The 20,628-nt window shown below is 41.3% G+C and overlaps 1 protein-coding gene across 7 annotated transcripts in view; it reads right to left on the bottom strand.

Annotated features, from left to right (window-relative positions):
* micu1 (mitochondrial calcium uptake 1) overlaps positions 1–20,628 on the bottom strand; it is a 34,153-nt gene that overhangs the window by 7,492 nt on the left and 6,033 nt on the right. The window contains exons 3-10 of one of the 7 annotated variants that reach the window (XM_046070637.1): positions 20,110–20,305; positions 17,564–17,726; positions 13,895–13,938; positions 10,274–10,285; positions 7,735–7,737; positions 3,242–3,359; positions 1,696–1,778; positions 1,037–1,237 (exon numbers count right to left, since the gene is read on the bottom strand). In XM_046070637.1, the coding sequence (XP_045926593.1) occupies positions 1,037–1,237; positions 1,696–1,778; positions 3,242–3,359; positions 7,735–7,737; positions 10,274–10,285; positions 13,895–13,938; positions 17,564–17,726; positions 20,110–20,305 (820 nt within the window). Of the gene's footprint in view, positions 1–1,036; positions 1,238–1,695; positions 1,779–3,241; positions 3,360–4,078; positions 4,127–7,734; positions 7,738–10,273; positions 10,286–13,894; positions 13,939–17,563; positions 17,727–20,109; positions 20,306–20,628 lie in introns of all 7 variants that reach the window. The other 6 variants (XM_046070634.1, XM_046070636.1, XM_046070639.1 and 3 more) reach the window with 6 other exon arrangements.

Here is a 20,628-nt window from a genome sequence, read left to right as displayed (position 1 = left end):
TCTGTGAATATAATCCAATTAATCTTATTTCCATCCTGTACAGACCTTATTTTGAAAACCGGTCGTTGACACATGTGTATCCTCGCACTATATTCATCAAATCTGACCCAGTTTGATAAATACTGTTCTATGTGGTTTTCGTATCGCGTATAATGAAGACTTCATAATCTCTCTTTACGTAGGACTCTCATACTGCAACTGTCTTTGTAAAGAGAGAAAATGACAGGATAAAGTCACTAACCTGCCTGTCAGCTCGCTCTGGTCCATTTCAGTGGATTTACCATAAAGGCTTTAATACGTGTGCACCCCGAACTTATGTGTGGCTAGATTAATCGCCTTCTCAAGTGACAGAAACACTCAAAGTGGGTCAGACCTTGGTTGCCTTTTCTTTGTGAGAAGTCAGCCTCGGATGGAGTGGGTGTGCTAGGAACAATTCAGCAGAACAGTATCTGCAAAACAGTGATTTTTGCGTCTTTCTCTGACACTTTAATATGCTTCCACACTGCCGACATGTCAACGTAATTGTTTGGTAAAATTTATTCGGTCTTTTGATGTATTAGGCCGAACACCGACAGTGCTTTCTTTGCTATTTTTTGCCGGTTAATTTCGGTGGCCAAACATTCGTTGCATCCCTATCCTGTGTCGGTGAGGGGAGACATAAGTTGACACTGTCCAGTGCTGACAGACAATCCACTCAGTACATCTGTCATTCTATTGTGTTGTGACCGTTGTTTTGTGCATGACGCTCACCTGTCGTTGCTTCTCCCCTGACTCTTCAACATCTTTTAGTTTATTTGTTTGTTTGGACTAAATGTAAGAGACAGTAATATTTACTTCCTCTGAGTTAAGAACCTGTCCATTTTCATGCCTAGTCCCTGAATATGGTGCAGAGGAGACTAAGATTTAAGATTACAGCAAAGCCGTAACATTCAAATGAATTCATTATGACTGCCTACAATAGTGCAGTAAACCAGTGGATGATTATTCTCAGTAGAATATTCTCCTTCTCCTCTTATTCACTTTCCTCTTTCATTACCTCTAGTTTGAGCACATCATGCTGCAGTTTCCTCTGAAACTCCAGAAAGCTGCCTATGGTGAGTTTGCCCTTCAGGTCTTCACCAAAGAAGTAGGTTGTGAGAGCAGAGCTGCAGCCGGCTGTCTTCAGGGTGTTTCCTGTGGTGGAGCGGTCACGATGGCGCATGCCCATGCTGGTTTGGGAACGAATGATGCTCTGGACCTAAGGATGTAGGGAGTCCCATGTAAAAACATTTTTTTAATTATTTAATTCGACAACTGCCCACAATAAAAAGCCTATGAGGTTTGTGTACGTTTAGCTTGATTTAAAATACGGAGCACTTTACTGGTTTGCTTCATATTACATAGCAGCACAAAAGACTTACATAATGAGGCGTTACATTAACATCTGTCAAAAAGCCTATCAGATCCAGTGGTTGAAATACTGATCACACATGCACAGCACAGCACTTATCTTTTCCCACTGAGATAATGTCACACTGGTGCACATCAATGCAGGGACCAACCTTTATTGCCTGTCAGTGTGTGTTACTGGTTACTGTAATGCAATCAGGAGCTACTGTAGATATTAAAGCAGAGTCCAGTCGTGTGGGCTGGCTGTTTCAACCGTGTTTGTGTGTGCTCACTGTATGCAAGACGTGTTGCTGATCACAGTCTCACCTGGTCAAACTCCTCCAGATCCACCTCTCCATCACCATTCAGATCAAACATCTTGAAAGCGATCTCGAAGTTCCTCTGGGGAGCTGGACATCACAGGTAACAAAACACATTCAGAAATCAATACTACAACAACAAAAAAAACAACAACACATCACACAGGATCGACCCAAACAGCTTAAGAGTTCAATACTGTCTCGGTCATTACACATCAACTGTGCAACATCTTCAGCTTTCACCTCACCCCCAGTTGTGCAACGTGGGGCTCTGTAGATACTCTTTTTTTGAGCCAATAGCCATTAGACGACAGTGATTGCTTCAGTATCAGCCCTGGCTCTCTGCTAACAGTGGAGCTGCTGTTTATATGGCTTAATCTGGAATACTAAATTTGAATTAATGACGAATCACTGTTTTCCACCCAATCTCTACACTTTTTGCAAATGTCATTTTTCTGTAACTCTGCTATTAACACCCACTTTATTTTAATGACCACATGATCCGAGTCACTGAAATTTGTTTTCAGAACATTTCATAGTGTTAGCAACCACAGCCTGAGAACGGCGGAACAAACAAAAATGGGAAATAGATGGACCAACGGTGCCTCCATCCAGTGTGTTATACAGCGCCTAGCTCCTTTAATAACCATGAACATATTGACGTTTTTCTTCCTCAGAATACAATATGCATGATTTATTTATAATTAGATGCATAAGGCCTGAAACAATAATAAAACTATAATATTTACACACTACATTACATGCCCTCTTTTTGTTAAATGCTTTTCAATGCTTCATTTTTTACTAATACTACTATAACCATTTACTGCTTAACAAACCAACTCTTTTAAAGGGAAATATTTAAGATTAATCTTGTTTTATCTGACAAAGGATTGAAACTAAAATAGCAGTAAATATACACCACTATGAAACCTGAACCAATGTGTGCAACAGTTAGGCAAAATATGTCCTCCAATGTACTATTTTTTGTGTCCGTGTTAAATGGATTGAAACCAACCATAAGGCATCCTGCACTGTCTGATTAAAAATGACTTGCCCTTGAAAACTTCCCCGGAGACTTTCTCCGTATGATCGGATTATAATAAATGGCTGAGCTAAGCTGGGGATAAAAGTTTACTAGAGGAAGGAGTCAGAGCTTCATTTTTGTTACCATGATCTTTGACACATTCTAGAAGGAGGCATTCATGTGAAATTGACTCCCTGCATCCACCACCACCAACGATCCACTTAAAACAAACTGATTCTGTGACACGCAGCATCTCCAAGGCAGCTAGCTTGGTAGACACACATTATTAACTTTGACAGAACTAGAGATCATACTGAACAGGCAGCCAGCTTTGTAACCTGGCTAATAATATCAACTTGGAATATTTTTCTCCTTTTCAATATCTGTCTTAACTGATGCAGAAAGAAAGCAGAGAGCGCAGAAGACACAGACGAGATCATCTCAGGATTTGATCTAAGATCAGTGTGTAAGATTTTAGGAGTGTGGGATGGAATGGGATGTCTGTACAGTTCAACGATGTACTTACTGGACAGCACAGTGGTGAGGAAGATGTAGTCAGAAAAAGAGATAAGGCCACATTCCCCCAGTGTGTAAAAAATGCTGTCCTCATCTGCAAACTTCTCCCTCTCCTGGGCGATCTTCTGCTCATCAAGGCCAGGACAAAAACAGGAAGAAGTTATGTTAAAAATATTTTACATGATTCAGCAGAAGCCTTACAGATTTTCCAGTTGTCCCAGGTGTGGCTTTGCGCGTGTGTGTGTGCGTGTGTCTGAGAGTGAAGCCTAATCGAGAGACTGGCTATGCTCAAACACAGAAACGTACACATATACTGTACTTCCACAAACACACACACACACACACACACACACACTTAAAATTGCCCTTGTGCATAAGGATGACGATGGATAGACGGTTTATCACAAAAGTCATGCAAATGCTGCATACACATGAAGCAGTACAGGCAGGTGAAGGTGGTAGTGAAGAACAATTAGTGTGGTCAGTTAAAGTTCAAAACACATTATCCACCAGCAGCTGTACTCACAGTGTGAAACTGACATAAAAGAGGGAAAACATTACGAGAGACTGTACCACGAACACACACTATTGATTAGCCATATCTGTAACACAACCCAAATGTTTTAATCGTTAAAAACAAAGTGACTTTAGCCCTCTCTCACACTCACACACACACTCACACACAGTTAACTGACGTTCTTCTGTCAGCATGTGTATATTCACAGCACTGCACAACAGTGAGACTTAACCACATGCACACTACACACTCAGTGATAGAGGCTTGAAAGACAGTGCCCAACTAGGAGGACGCTCCACCAAACAGAGTGGACAGACGGACGGAGCATGCCTTAGGAGGGGGGGGGGGCACGCTGAGCCCACGTGGAGTTACCTCCGTCTGTAAGAGGTCCAATTCAGAGGAGGAAGGAGGAGAAACAACTGTTAGAGAACTGTGTGGCCTCTGCTGTCTTTAGCAGGGGCCTTGAACGACAAAGACACGCATGTGCAGTCATGGACACAGAAAACAGCTTGCTCAAAACAAGATAATTGGGGGATACCACTCAAATGAAGAATTCAAATATGTCTTACGGTATCTGTAAACTGTAATTAATATTTGTAAGCACTGAACATCAATGCCTGAACAAAACTAGAAAGAATAAAACAAAGACTGATTTCCTCAAAATACAAAATGATGCAGCTCTACTTCCAAGGCGGTTCTAACAATCATTTTATACCCACTCTCTGTCTACTTTTCCATCTTTCCTAAGTACTGTCACCGGAGCTGTATGCTGGGTGAACATAGATTGAAATTAATTGGGAAAAACATATCTGAATACTAACATTTTGGGGCATCCCCATTAATAGCATATCATAACATACTTTAAATTCTTTCCCCATGAACCGACTCCCTCCTCACTTAAAACAGACTGTACTAAAACCAATTATTATAAGCTTATAAAATATTTCACTATCCTCAATTTGTGTCTATTGACTATTGACTCTTTCACATTGGTGACAAAAATATAGAAAATAGTGGTTTCTACTGTAACATTTATTATTCATGGTATCGACATTTACAGTATAAGGGGAGAAGGGAGTCGGAGGGGAGTGTAGGAGAAAAAAGTTATTTTTGGAGCAGTGCAACTAGGTTGAGAGAAACAGCCAGCCAGACGTAACAAAATGAGAGCACCAAGAGTTATATTGAACTCTTGGTGCTATAAGAGTTGAAGACTTTTAGGTGTTTGCATATAGAAAGAGTAAAAAGGGAAAGTGAGAGTGGGTTAGAGTAAAAGAGGTTGGTTTTGGCCGCTGAGTTTGGAACAATGACACACAGAGAAAGCCCTCAGGGCCTGAGGTGAGCCAGATTTCTAATGATTGTGTGTTTCAATGGGCAAGCATGCACTCACGCCCTCAGACAGCTACACAACTACGCACATGAGAGACATAAACACACTGGGCCTCATTATAATGATCAGAACAGAGGCTCAGAGCACATTAGGCATAATAACTCACTTTTTCCAGCATCCTCAGTCAAGGACAAAAACACCCGCAGAGCAGCCAAAATGACATTCAAGAAAAGATGTCCAACTATAATGGCCACAGAGTGGAAACAAATAGCATATTCAGCTGTTAAAAGAAGAGATCTGAGTGTGCGCATGGGCATACTAACAAAATAAAACACACAAACACAGTGCTTTTAGTCCACACTGATGCAACTTGTGTCCCAGCTGGAAGAGAACATAATTCTCATAGTATCCACAGACTTCACTGCTGAGCTGACAATATAGCTTTCACTGTCTTGCTCTCTCTCATATAAACACCGTGCTATCATACCGTACATCTTGCCAACAAATGTATGAAGTAACACTGTGCACTCTCGCAAGCAGGCACAGAGGTATGGCATGGTGTATGTCAAGCTGCGGATTTTATCTTGCCTTTTAAGCCTCTTCCATGGAGCTTGTGGCTCTGCTGTAAGATCATGTCCCATCTTTCCCTTCATCCTCCATCTTTCTGACACTAGTGAAAGTCTCAGCTTCCCACTGAAGTTGTGCATTACTGGGTGCTCCAGCAACAGGCCATTCAAGAGCACAAAAATGCAGATAGAATTCAGATCGATAGTAAAGTAAGTAAGTACAGTATAGTAAAAGTTTTATCTACAAGAGATACCCATTAGATTAGATCACTTGATTCCCCAGACAGAATTTGTCTCTGTGTCCCGTCAGTTAAGTCTTTCATCAATTTTGATTCATCAACCAAGAGGAGATTATGCCTAGAAAACATGCTGCTGCAATCACCCAAAGGATCCCAACTACACTGGAGTCAGTATTTAACACTCATCCTAGATTTTTCCCAAAGCACTGATCTTCAAATGACTGTAAACCAAATTGCTGCAGCACTCAAGTTAATTAACAGCTAACGCCTCGTCAGTCAGTGTGTGTGTCTGTTGATCAGTGTCAACTCTGTAGCTGTCTGTGTGTATGTGAGTGTGATTTCTTTGTAAATTTCTGCCTTGAGCCTGCTCATGTGTTCATACATGCCTGTATGTGTCAGCCACGCTACGGCCAAGTTCACAGGCAATGTCCAGATGACGGACTGAATGACCGAACTAGCCTGTGAGCTGAGGCAGAAACACAGTGCTGACAGAGCTGCTGGCTGGACGGCGCCTGCAGCGGGGCAGTCAAATGTACTGCTGTCATATACACACACAGACAGGGGTTAAGGGTTTGGTCAGGGCTAATCTCTCCAGTGCACCAGGCTATGGAGCAGCCCGATAGCTGCCCCGGCTGAAATTTCAACTGGCCCAAGCTTAAAGAGTCCAACAAATGAGATGCACACAAGTCAAGCACAGCCAGAGGCATGCATGTGAACGGGCTGAATCTCTTTCTGATCATTTCACATGAGTGGCTAAGAAACACTTTCTAAGCACACCATACTTAGAAACTGACTGCGTAAGGTGTTCAGGATTCTCACATTTCATTGTTAAATCCAAAATTGAGGAATTATATGCTTCTATCAACGATCTCTGACTGTAGGAAACTCTCATCAATGCGTTAATAAATTAACTTCATTTGTTAGCTCGCTTTCACTTCCAAACAAATATAGAATATAAAAAAAACTTTAAATGATCAAATCAACCACATGGCACTGTTGCTCTGACAAATTCAATTATATCACAGCTGTGCTGATGACAAGGCATAGATTTCTGACATCCAGCATCATCATCCTGTCATAATAAAAGAAAACAGGCAGCTGTTGAAGTGACTGTGACTGACAGAGATACAATTCAACACACAATATTGCAAGCCTCTAACAAGGACATCTGGATACTAAAAAATATATATGTGACGTATTATATATTATGTGCCACCGGTCCATTTTCTGCTAGCTTCACTATTTACATTGCTCCACCAGCACTTGGCATAGGAGCTGATGGCAGTTTAGACTTGGCCCCCTCTAATACCACAGTACCAGCTGCAGTGCTACGTTACTGATTAGATCTGTGACCCTGTCCAACACTGCAGCTGCGGAGGAGAAAGAGAGAGTAAAAGAGGGAAGCGCATGATGAAACAACTAGATATAAAAGGCACATAGTTTGTGTTAAATCTTAAAAATATTTATTATCAAACTGAACGTGGACTCTGCTATAAGGGCAGTCTCCTCTGAGCGCCACAACAAAGAGATGAATTTAAGATGAAAAGCTCAAGCTGCAAAGAGAGGGAATCTGCACCCACTCTCCTTGTGTATGCACTCTTCTATGTGGTGTGTGTGCACTCGAGTGATACCTGCTCCTGAGCACCCTCTCATCTTTTGTACAGGTGAGAGATGTGTAAAAAAAAGAAAAAAAAAAGAAAAAAGACGTGACAGCGCAGAATAAGTGACAGAGGGGGCGGGGCCCGACCTGCTTGTGGGTAAAGTCAACCTGGTACTGAGCCTGACATTTCTGAATGGCGGCTGAAAGCTCTCACAGTGTGTAAGTGCACTTGCTTTGTGCAGCAACTAGGGCACTGTCTCCATCCAAGACCCAAAGAAAACCTCACACACTACCTGATTCTATACTAGGTGCGCTGCCTTGAAGACCACAGAAAGCATATATGCACAACCAAAATCCATCCTTCATCCACCAGAGTGCTCAAGAGTGAACATTTTCTCCTTGGGACCAAAACACCACAGTCTGTAGGTGTGTGGGCGTAGAGAACACTAATGCATTAGCTTTTCATCTCTAGTCCCAGGGCTATCTGCAGAGCAGGTGTACTGTTAATAACTCATAATTATTCTGGGAGCTCAATCAGAATAATGGACCCTGATGTGGAACGCTCAATAAACAAATTTCGGTCGCTGGGGAATGGCAGCTGTCTCAGAAGAGGAGAGGGGGGACCGAATTAGCTGACCAGGTGTAAAGACAACTCAACCTCTCTACTGTAGATTAGGAGAGGAAAACAGATGGAGAAAGAGAGAAATATGTGTGTGAGAGCTCTTACAGAGACCAACAGTGACAAGAGAGGGCAAAGAAAGCATGTAAGAATTGAAGACAGTGTGAAAAGATAGAGAAATACGGCGATGACAGTCCAAACAGCGTCCCCTGGGAGCTTCCTGTGAAATCCGAAAAAGTGAACATGACAGTTGGTGAGACAAGAGGCTCGTTTCCATTGGAGCAGCCCCGTCCGCACTCCCTCTGAGTGACAGGTGTCCGCTCTTAGTTGTAGCAGCTCACACAGCAGATGCTGTGGCTTTACATACAGAGAGGGCCGCAGCATGTAGGAACAGTTAGAATACATTTCACATGTACAGACCAAGTCCTGCCTTCAGTGACTCTAAACCATGCTCTACAGAAATCATGCAGCACTGACATCCGGACAATCCAGAGGGCGGATTTGTGAAGGTTTTCAAGCACATCGATACAGCCTTGACGTTAGCTAACATAGCCATTTTCTGGGTCCAAAACTACCCTAAAATGCCACCATGCGCAGAGAGGGGGCACCACCACCAGCTACTTTCTCTGTGAGACACAGGCAATAGAGCAGTGCATGCTGGGGAAAGGGCTAGAGTGCCAAAGCATGTGGAAAGCTAAAGCTGATATTTCTTAGAACAGATAAAAAGATGAGGAGAAAATGTGTGTTTATAAAGCAAGGCAGAGGGAGTGCAGGGGAACAGCAATGCTATGATTTGGCTCTAATACAAGACCCATATAAATGACTCATTTTATCAGCTCTTTGCATCTCAGCTTTGACATCAAAATACGACTATAAATGTATCTGAACTTTACTTTGGGGCTCTGACTAGTGTGTAAATTATGTAGCAGTGTTATAGCGTTTAATAATCGTTGTAGAGGCAAAGTATAAAGTCTTCACTTTCAATAATTCAGCAGGGGGACACGGTACACAGCTGCCACCAACGAGCTATATAAAGGGCACCAGGGAGGTCTCCAATACATTGTGCAATAACAATACGGAGTTTGCGTTTGCATATCTGATACAAGTGCATGCACAATGGGTTGTGTGCCTACTTTAGTTTCTGTCATTATGCGGTGTACAGGTTGTAACCTGCCCTGTGCTGCCCTGGGCTTATCTTTACGTCAGGATGATTGACGGAGGCTTTCAGACCTGCTAAAAAGCCAAATCATTTAGTAGATAGCTTATAGGTCAAGGCTCATTTATCTCTACATTCCAACATAAATGTGTATATCAGAACATCTGAATCACAAAACGTGTCTCCAATGGTCAAACACTTCAGAGCATCGCTGGAAACTAGCAGCTAGTAAATGCTAAAATGGACAAATACACATTTATGTCAGTGACATAAGCGACATTAGTGTCCATGAATATGAAATTAACAGACAAGGCAGAGGGAAAGAACACCACGTGAACAAGCAGAGCAGTGTTTCCCCCACCAAATTAGTTATTTTCCATATTTGGACATCTCAGTATATTATTATGCTTATACCATGGCCACTCACCACAGGCAGTACTTGCTGTACTCGAATCATCGGCCCTCTTTAAAGGTTGCTTAAAAATGGTTTTCAATGAAACAGACCTAACCGCTGCTCAGCAACGTGAGTTTAATGTACTTTTGCACCTTAAACTGCTGACCAGCCAATCAGAAAAAAAATACTCACCTATAGCACGTATACCCAGTGAGAGGAAAGCTAGATGTGAATTGAACATTTTATTACCAGTCTACCGATTTCTTGTTATATACATGTTACAATATACACGTTAATGCACAGTTTGGCTGCTGTCCTATCCACGGTGCCCGTAAAACTGAGGCCACAACTCTGGTTTCACATTTCCTGAAGCTGAGATGTGGTAAATACAGAAAAACTACCTACTTAGCTGTTCCCCTGGACTAACAGCAGTGAATAGCTATGCCCTCCATATTACAACAAAGGAGTGCGAGAGTGAGTAATTGAAAGAACACAGAGAGACATAAGAGGAAGGAGGGGAAATATATGTAGGGCCATCTAAATGACAGGGAGAGAGTAGGTAGTCACTACAAAGTGCAGTTTTTCATTCAGGTGCACACATGCTGCTCGGCACACACCCCATACCTGCCAGAAGTCCTGCAGAGAGGGAGGGGCACAACGGGAAGGAGATGGGGATAGAGAGAGGGAGACAGAATACAAGAGGAGGAGGAGGAGGGACGGGGAGGTTGTGGGTGGAGAATGGGGATCAGTAGATGGAATGATTAGGGGGTGGAGACAGAGAAAAGGTGGGGATTTTGGGAGACGGGGCGTTGAGGATGATGGTTATTCACGAGGAAGGGAAGAGAGAGAAAATGGTGGGATTACTTGTTATGTGAATGAGAGAGGACGGCTGAGAAGAGCACGAGAGAATAATCAACAGTTAACAATGGCAACGTCAAGTCACATCAACCTAAGATTAGGGCAGCTGAAAGCATGTCCACATGATCGGGGTGGGAGAAGAAAACACGGAAATGGAGTGAATTAACAGCAGAGAGAGATGCAATGAAAACAAGTGAATGAGCAAACACAAGCAATCCCATTTAAAGTTAAAATAACTGTTTTCTTCTGGACAGGAAAACAAATATAAAACAAAAACTGTAGGTCAATATGAACAGCAGTTGTTAACCAACCATATAGGGCATGTAATGTTTACACATGGACTGAACCTGGAACAAAAGTGTCAGCAGGAGAGAGCGAGGAGGGGGGATGCAGTGAGAGGTTTATAACACGCACACTTTTAAACACTCTTCCACTTAACTGCGGCCAAACAGAATGTATGTGAAAAATCTCTCAGTTGGCCAGGCTATTTTTAAACAAAACCATGGGAAGTGAGACACAGAGGTCTTTTAAGCGAGCTCTCATGTAACACTCACACAATGCCGTACACCTATCTGCCATCGCAGTTTACCACCCAACCCCCAGCTGAAACGCTCCCCTTGTACTTCACCTCACCCTCCATAAACTTCATGATTTACACACTACAGATATTGCACCACTATACTTGCCGTGGCCATTTCATCTAGGGCTAATTCAATGCAGTTTTAAGTTGCGTATGAGCTAGATTTCATGGCTTCTTGGCAGGACATAGTAATGGTTTAATTCCTCCTCCAACTAGCTAGGGGTGCACATTAAGTCAATGAGGAGAAGGCACATGTCTCTGGGCAGAAAAGAGGGTCGGGCAGGGCCAAGGAGGGAAGGGCGGTCTCAAGTCGCTCTGGCCATGGCAGGAAAATCTCAGGGGACAATCAAAGCTAAATACAGGATCAGAAAACACCGTGTGTCCAGAGATTTGCCTGGCAAATAAAGTAAATACAAGGCCTGGAGATAGGGACAACATTTACATAAGCAGATAAGGTCGCCACAAAATTTCACATTTACTTTTGATTCATGTATAGCCCACACTCTTTGGTTAATTTCCAGGCCCTGGGAACTCTTTCATAGAAACAATGCTTAGTGAAACCACTACTAAATTTCAGAAGCCATTAAAAGAGGGAAGTTGTGATAGAGTTATGTCACTAGCCTCACTGATTTGGTGTGGTTTATCTGATTGCAACATGGAGATAGGGTACAGTCTTACTCATCATCGTACCAGCCTGGGGGCTGATGGATTTTGTAATGAGATTAGAAACTGTAATCATCACACTGGTGATTAGCTAATACTAAATGAATGAGGACGGCTGGCTTCTGGGTGAGGGAGATGCTCCCTGGGATCAGTGAGAGGGTAGTAATAGGTCACAAATCAATATCAAGGAAAGCATCAAAAATAATGATGTTGGTGATTTATATTGATGGCTTCTATTTTCCTGAGAAATGTTAGCATTTAGAGCACAGAGACTAGCTCCTATTAAAGTCCATTTGTGGCCATGGGGTGAGGGGGGAGGTGAGGTCACCTGCTGTTATTGTATTTAAACAGGTTATTACGCACTGGGCAGGCTTACTTTGTAATTGTCTCTCTTAATGATTAAGTGTACAGCTGCTCTGTTAAAGACCCTGGCTTTATGAACTAGGTTTAACTAACTGAATGCTTCAGGATTCAAGGCAGATAGTTGTATGATTGCTACATGGGTTGAAAACAATATATATCTTCATTACTCTTTAAACCAAACAATATTTGGAAAGCCACATATTCTTGCTTTAGTTCAATTACTGTTGATTGAGACAATGTGAGCTGACGGCTGAGAAGCAAAACAGGAGCGAAAGCAAAGCAAAGAAAAAGTATAGAGGGTATGGTCTGTGAAAGGCAACATCATTTCATTTCAATTTTGAGGAAAGGGAGAGCACATTTCCAAAATGTTCACTGTGAATGAATATCAAACTATATATACAAAACCTGCAATGGAAGTATTTCAGGGTTGATACCAGCTTGTGCATATTTTGCCAGATATCAACAGAAATAAGTAAAAATACACTGACAAACAACAAAGTATACCCAGAAATACCGGCTAACACTCTTGCTGAGTTTCTAACAGTATTACTTGGATTTCTTCCATTAATTTCTGCACTCTTTGCTGAAAGAATGTAATGGTGTTTTCTATTTTCACCATTATCTCTTTTCATATGTCATCTTTTACGATGCTGTAACCCCACTGCCCCTGATGAGTATTTGTTTATTTCAGTGACATTGAGTTATCACCTCAATTTGTACATCTTTCCATGTCTATTTATCTACTTTCTTCAATGTCATTTCAGCCTGAAAGATGAATGAATATGGCAGTTCTTTGATTAATATTGTATTTCATAGAATGATTTTATTATGTTATTATTTGATACTACATTCATAAGGACGGAGATTCAAAAAGATACATTTAAATAAACTAAAATAGATAATGCATAATATTTGATGAGCAATTTTAGTTAATTTACATCTACGGATATACAGAAAGTTACTAATGTGTTGATAAATTATGCCCACTTCAAGTCAGTTTACATGGATTTTTTTTCTTTCAGAGATAATATCTTTAATTTTCACTTCATTGCATTAACAGTACTCACACTACTGCACTGAATTAAGTCCATACTTTTCACACCCTCATTTATAATTCCTTCTCTTGTTTTGCATATTTAAAATCCAAGGTATTAACAGATAAAACCCTTCCTGTATTCTGGGGGTTAAAAAGACTAATTTATCAAGGTATTTGCTTAATTTCTTTCTGTACGAAAATGTCTTTTCTAAAAACTTCTCAAGAGATAAAAAAGTATATATTGATTTGAACATGTAGAGTTTTTACCTGGAACTAGTTTCTTCAGAACAAATGTCCATATGTAAACTATTTTAGACTGAGACACACAAACTAATTTCTTTTCACCTCTGTTTTATTGGGGTAGTGGCAGAAGTTTAAAACTGTGAAATTATATTGGACACCACTATGGGTAATTGGGGTAAGTGAGAAAATGTGTCTTTTTGTATTTCAGATGAGCTGATCCTTTAAGCCATTATCGACACTGGCCATTCCGGGGGAATAAATCCCTCTGGTAGGACTGGCAAGTTGTGCAGTGGGAAAAGAAATAAGCTCTTATAATATGTTATTAGAACACAAATTTCTAGGGAAATGCAATACTGATTTTGTTTAAAGTATATTTATGAAATCCAACAACTTGAAAATGAATTTAAGAACCAGGGATGAAACAACATAATTATAAAAACTCTGCTGCTGACTTCCACGACTGCTAAGTTTATCCTTTACCATTAAGATGCCCACTTCTTACCTTTCCGTCATAACGCTTCACAATGAACTGATCCAGGCCTAGACCTGAAAAACAAACAGACAGAGAAAATAAAAAGTCATACAGATTAGGAGACGAATATTATCAAATGAGATGCGAGGCAGACTAGCTACACAGCGGTGCATCAAGATTTATGCCTAGAATGAAGCAGAGCAAATTATTTACTTGGTGTCATTACTAAACCTCTGGTAATCACTGACATGTACCAGAGATTAATAATAGTTATTAACAAGCCATTTCGCAAATCTTTTCAAATAAACAATCATCAGCATTCCACTTCGACTCTTCTGATCAACAGTTAGGACAACCAGGGCTTATGTTATAGATCCAGGTCAGAAGTGCACACCAAGATCGATAGTATGCCATGTTTATATTTATACATGTATATTATATTATTATGTATCTCAAAGGGTTTGGGTTCATTAGAAATCAATGTCACTATATTATGCTAACACAATGAATAATGACTTCAATGAAGCACACATATGGATGAGTTGAAAATGAGTCATCTTCTGTCCTGTCAGTCTTACGGTAGGCTTATTTCTGTCATGTACTTCTAAAGCATTCATTCCTTTTGTAGCTGACTACAATTGGGATTTTCCCCACTTTTTATTTTTTTACTAAACTTAATCAAATATGTAAAACAATAGGTATGTGTAAAAAAAAAGACAATCCTACCTCCTAAAGTAATTCAAACTAATACACCTTGTTGGGACTGTTATTTTCTGAACTCTTGCGTGAGGCGGCAGTTCTCATCTGTTAAATGAAACACACAGTAAAGAAAGACTAGCAGCCCACTGACCTGTCTCAAATCAGATTAACTTTGAGGGCGATGGTTAAGAGTATAATCTCATTAAAGTGAACATCGTAATCTATTTTGAAGTTGGCTTCATCAGAACTACATACCTACTAATCACCTAAGACCTCTGCAAACAGCCTAAAAACCTTCTCCTGCTCAGTCAATAATACTTTAACTTCAGGTCAACCCCTCAGTCAAGAGATTCCTAATTCAGGGACTGCATCGCTAAACTTAAGGTCCACGTTACTAGGCCAAATGCAGGGCTAAGAAGGTCTATCCCATTCACCATCCAAGGCTGATTCAAAAGGCACCTGAAAAGGCAGCCTCGTTTTGTCCACATTTGAAAGGACTGGTTTATCTAGCAAGCCCTTATTATTCCACAATCTGTTTGTTAAGGACAAGTCATAAAATTCACATTTTAATTTAACAGGTTGATAAGGACCACCTGAAAGCACCAGGAGTCTCATTTATAAAACTGTGCATAGAAACCTCACTAAAAGTGTACGTGCGCCCAAAAGCCAAAAATGGCGTATGCCAAAAAATATTCAGACTTATAAAACCGTGTGTACGCACACTTGTAAGCAAGTTCCCTTAATAAATCACAATCAACTTGAAATGTTGCGCATGTGAGGGAGCTCCATGTCCGACCCTTCAAACGCCCATAGTTGCCTATAAATGGTCAGTGAAACGCCCCTCATTAATATTAATACGTACTGACTGCAGGAAGAAAAGGAGGCAAATTCTGACAGAAAAGCTACAAAACGAGATTTAACTTAGTGTGACACTCATGTTCCTTTTAGTGAAGCTGAAGCATGTTGTTTGATGGGTAAAAAAAAACGCACTTTCAGCTCCACCCCTTTATAACCTATCTGCAGGAAGGGGCATCCCTCTTGAGTAGTGACGTCACTGACCAGAGGGGAACACACACATGCAAGACAGGATGACCCAGGTACTAATTTGGATCCCCGATGGATGGATGGATGGATGGATGGATGGATTGTCCTCCTGTTCACCTTATTTATGAGAATAAATTTCGATGCATGCAAGTAGGCCTATTAATTAACATGATTCCTGATTAAACTGTCCAACATATTTGAGGTGTTCTTTTGCAGAAACAGATATCTCCATTTGTGTTTATTATCCTCAGTCATGGTTCTTTTTGTGCGCCGCAAATTATCTTAAATTAGCCTATGTTTTTTTTATTGCACACTTCAGAGAAAATCAATCAAACGAGTGTATGATTATTTAGAAAGGCTTTAAGCCTATACTACTCAGTGGTAATATTTCAATATATTTTACACAGTAGTAGGCCTTCATTTCAAACAGTTTCATCCTTCTGCCATGTGAGTCGCCGTTTCTCATTTCTCCTCTTTATGTGCGTATGCATGGTACTTACGGGACACACATTTTCCCGTCAAGTTTGTTTTTTATAGATCACAACCTTTGCTTGGGAAGTGCCGTACACACGTTTCCAGCCCTGTTTTGTACGTACGCACAGTTTATGAATGAGACCCCAGGAGTATTGGTCTTTATGAGGCTGGATGGGTGGGAGGATCCAGATTATTAACTGGGATGCAATCGAGAACCTGTTTAATTAAATGGAGAATTCAAAATAAATAAATGAAATGGGGGGGGGGGGTGCTATCTTCTATGTTTTTATGAAATCCATACTTTATTCATCATCTATGGGCCAGAAAGTCTGCTGAGCGTTAAAAGAATAGAATCAGACTAATTTATCAGAACATCATTACTTTAACTGTTGGTTAACCAAACTTAAGTTGGGGGCATTAAGAAGAGAACGCACTGGGGTGCAAGATGTACCGCAGTGTGCTCAGCTCATCATCACTTTAATTTCAGTTTGGAAGGGCTAAAAACAGGATAAAGAAAAGAAGAGCTGGGGAACCATGAAATGGGGAGGAGAGGTACTGGGTCTGAGAATAGAAGGCCAATGGGGGCCAAGCTAGGGTAAGTCTTGAGCAAGGTTAACAGATGGGAAGTGCTGAGGTGAGCAGTAAAAGCAGCGCAGACGTGACAGGCCCAGCTAACTCCTTATTAAATGCTAACTGCATGATGTATAAGTCCTTGTACACTGAGCATTCGACCGCAAGTCAGTGATGGAGGCTAATATACATATATATATACTCCCATACAATACAATACAATGTCACGTCACATCCAACTGAATTTCAGTTCTGAATAACAGGATAATGACAGATAATGACAAAAGTGGTGCTGAAACATGCCTATGCCAAGTTAAGCTTGCTGCCTTCCCAACCCTCCCATGGCTGAAGATCAAATATCTGTGACTGGCTCCATGTGTGACACCTGAGATCTGCTCTGGTTTGAACCCGTTAATTGATACACCAACTACTGTGCTGTGATTCCCTCAGCTCAGCGTGATCGGACAACGCTGTCATTCCGCCACCCCCCTGAATCCCTTCATACCTGGGAACACGGTTAGGGGGATTGTTATTTGATGAACTGTCGTAAGTCCTGAACTGCCAAGCCTGTGCTAAGTACTCCTGTAGCTTGATTGGCAGGTTCTGTTGGGTAATGCTCTGCCAGTGGAGTGGTTTGATCTCAGCATGAGTAACTGGAATAGTGATGACCATAAACTACCTGAATGCATGTCCCGTTACACATGCATGCTCGCCAGGGTGCATTGGAACATCCTAGATGAGGGGCAGAATCGGCCTAAACATTTACGTGAATCTACAGAACCAGACTCAAGGAATAAAGTAAAATGGAGTTGAAATCATTAAAAACAAATAATTGGAGCACGCCAGTGGGTGTAAAGTAGCCTTTGATAAAACAAGTGGCAAAGGTGCTGGAAGCAAAGAGAGGAGACTCACTCTCAGGCTGCTTCTCGTTAGGTGTGATGGAGCGTATGAAGTCCTGGGGCGTCATGTAGACCTCAGTATCTCCGTGCTCGCCGACAACCTTCAGAGTGGCAAAGTAGCGGAAAATCTTGTCTGGGGTTGAGTAGGCTCTTATCCGGTTCTCATACTCCATCACCTGCCAACCAGACAGGAAGTGCCAATTAATGAGGCGACATTTCACACATCACGCATGAGCACCACTTTAATACACCAAAACAACAACCGAAGTAAAGAGCCAGCAATATTCCAATCTTGTGTGTAATAAGGGAAATAATCGGGGGGGGGGGGGATAGCTGACAGTGTGAAGGACTGACCAGAATAACGAAGCAGGTGGCGGCAGGAAAACATGCTGTCAGTCCTGATGGGGAGGAATATTAACCTCTTGACTACTCCTAACTGTCACATAATCAAAACAGGAAATAGTGTTTTTGGGATCGGTCTGACTGACAGGATAACATGAAGGTAGACATGTCAGGATACCTACTTTTGTTGGACGATAGTGTCCCAGAAATATTTATTGCTGCTCTTACAAGCATCTATTGTCGTAGATCTCTTACTTTAATGATGCTTGTATGTTGTTCCTCAAATGTAAATCACTTTGGATAAAAGATTCTGCCAAATATATAATCAACATAGTTGTTTTTTCACATTAATGGGCTCTCCTCTACTCGTTCAGCTTAAACCAAAAATGTTCCTACACCACAGCTGTGGAGTGCAGCTTTTAACTTATTCTGGTACAATGCTGGTGATGATGCTAAAATATTGGAGACAATCTTGTGTATTTATGTAAACACAATAAGCAATATTGAGGTCATGTTCACATATTGTACGATAAGTCGATAACGTAATTATCCTGACAGGCCTACATGAGGGTACACTATAAAACAATCACAGCCACAGAAAGCTGCTACAACCATACAAGTCTAACAGCATGGCATCACCGGCATACCGGCAAGTCCAACAATTTGCAAAATACAAAAAACTAATTTATTCAGCTATGATACACATATTGGCCACATCAATGTTTGCCTTCACACTGCCATCTGTTTTCAGCAGACAGTTTCAAACAGAAATTGACAGAGAGGTGTCTGTTTGAGAGCTGCGCTCTCTACACGGACGGTTATTTTATGTGACGCTGAATGATTGTGCACACTACACAAACTCCCTGTGGGAAAAGTAAAATACATTTTACAGCTTCAACTTTCTGAGGCGTTTATCCACTTGTGATAGCAGAAAGAGCAAGAGAGACACACAGACTTTGATCATCAAACTAGATTCTGTTGTCGAGCCTGATGATGATTGCGTGCTTCTGTGCTGGTTCTCCTTCTTTAGCAGATCTTATAATGGCCTTCAGGGAAATCAAAGGAGCATGTCCCCCAGAAGAGGCAACCATCAGTGTATGGATGAGAGGTTATAGGACAGTTGTGCAGCATGCCGGAGATCCTGACTGATGGGAAGCTCTGGATATGCCGTCATCTCCCTCTGGCTTTCATTTCCTCAGATTTACAGGCTACTGATCTCAGCATCACCCACACTGATGGAGACTCAATCCTATTCTTTTGAGCTTTCAGCCATTTATGCTCTCCCTTTCCATTACAAAAATTGCACATACACCACCAGGGGGGTGAAATTCATGTCACGCCAGTTATTTATTCATTTTTTTCTCAGATTTTCAAAGGTTGTTGTGCAACATCTGAGACAAGAGTGGTAAATCCATTTTAAAGTAAGAGGGTGAAAGCACTGCATTTTAAAAACACATTAGAGTGAAAATTACTTCCTACTGCATAATTTTGCATTTTCGCCTTCTAAAAAAAGTGAAGAAGAAAATATATGGAAGGACAAAAATCTAAAACGAGTGTAAGTACTTCCCACACATACTGTAAAACTCTATCAACATACACCCGTTTCAAGGTCAGTCACTGATGGACATGCACGGGCAAACCTAGACTCTTCATGACAAAGTGAGTGAGCTGGCACAAACAATCTATTTTTTCCAACACACTAGTGAATCCTGCGGTGCTGGGATGGTTTGCTCCCTAGACATCTATATGCTTTGAGCAGACTGTGGTTGCTGCTGATGAAAGAGGGATTGTGCAATTTTTACATCTACACCCATAAGTCCAATGGACCATTGCATCACATTTTCTTTGAAAAAAAATTTCATCTGTTGTTCAAAGCTCTTCCTCTTTCCTTGTCCCCGGTCCTCCAACAATAATATGTAGGGCTACAAACTGTTTATTTGGCATCGTATGAAAGACCCTTTGTTCCTCTGCTGCTGCTCCTTTGTCATCGGCTGCCTAATTAACAGCAATAAAATCTTACGGGTGGTACACTTCTTTTGTTTACGACAGCAGCAATGCTGGCTCATTTCCTTTCTGTGTCTCCGTAAAATATTCTGTCAAAATATACTGCCGTTTGCATATCTGGCATTGATTAGGAGGGCTTTCAAAATACCATTCTAGGGGTGAATTAAATACTGCACTGACTGAACAGCTCTCTGTTTATTGTTTATTGATTACCTTGCGGTCGCGGAATCCAGATCGTGGCTTCTTTTTTTTCCCCTCACCACCTTCATCCTTTGCTTCTTCATCTCCACTGCTGGCCTCCACCGATTTCTCTGACTCTGTATCTGAATCTGTATCCCTCACAAAATCAGGTCCCTCTTCGCCTGGTTGCTCAGAGTGGCGAACGGATGGCCCCGCATCTGCATATGCTCTAGTTGTCAACAAAGAAACAGATTAACACCTGGCGGACATTTCTATGTCATCTATCAAGAAGGTTAAGTACTGCAATCTCTCTTTGTGTTTTGCTCTGGTAACAAGTAGGAAACAGAGAGGGAATGAGAGAGATTATGTGCTGCACTGTGCAGTTGCTGTGCAATGCGGAGAGGTTAGCCATGGCAAACTCCCACATGACCATGACTAAATTGAAAATTGGAATAATAATAATAAATAGCTGAGTCTGTCTGGGGCAGGCTGAATAATTCAGTTTAATGAGACACAAGGAGAATGAAGCCTGGGGTGAAAGCCTGGAACAGT

This window comes from Micropterus dolomieu, linkage group LG15 (genome assembly GCF_021292245.1).
Source record: "Micropterus dolomieu isolate WLL.071019.BEF.003 ecotype Adirondacks linkage group LG15, ASM2129224v1, whole genome shotgun sequence".
NCBI classification, from domain to species: Eukaryota; Metazoa; Chordata; class Actinopteri; order Centrarchiformes; family Centrarchidae; genus Micropterus; species Micropterus dolomieu.
This window is presented reverse-complemented; position numbering and strand designations above follow the sequence as displayed.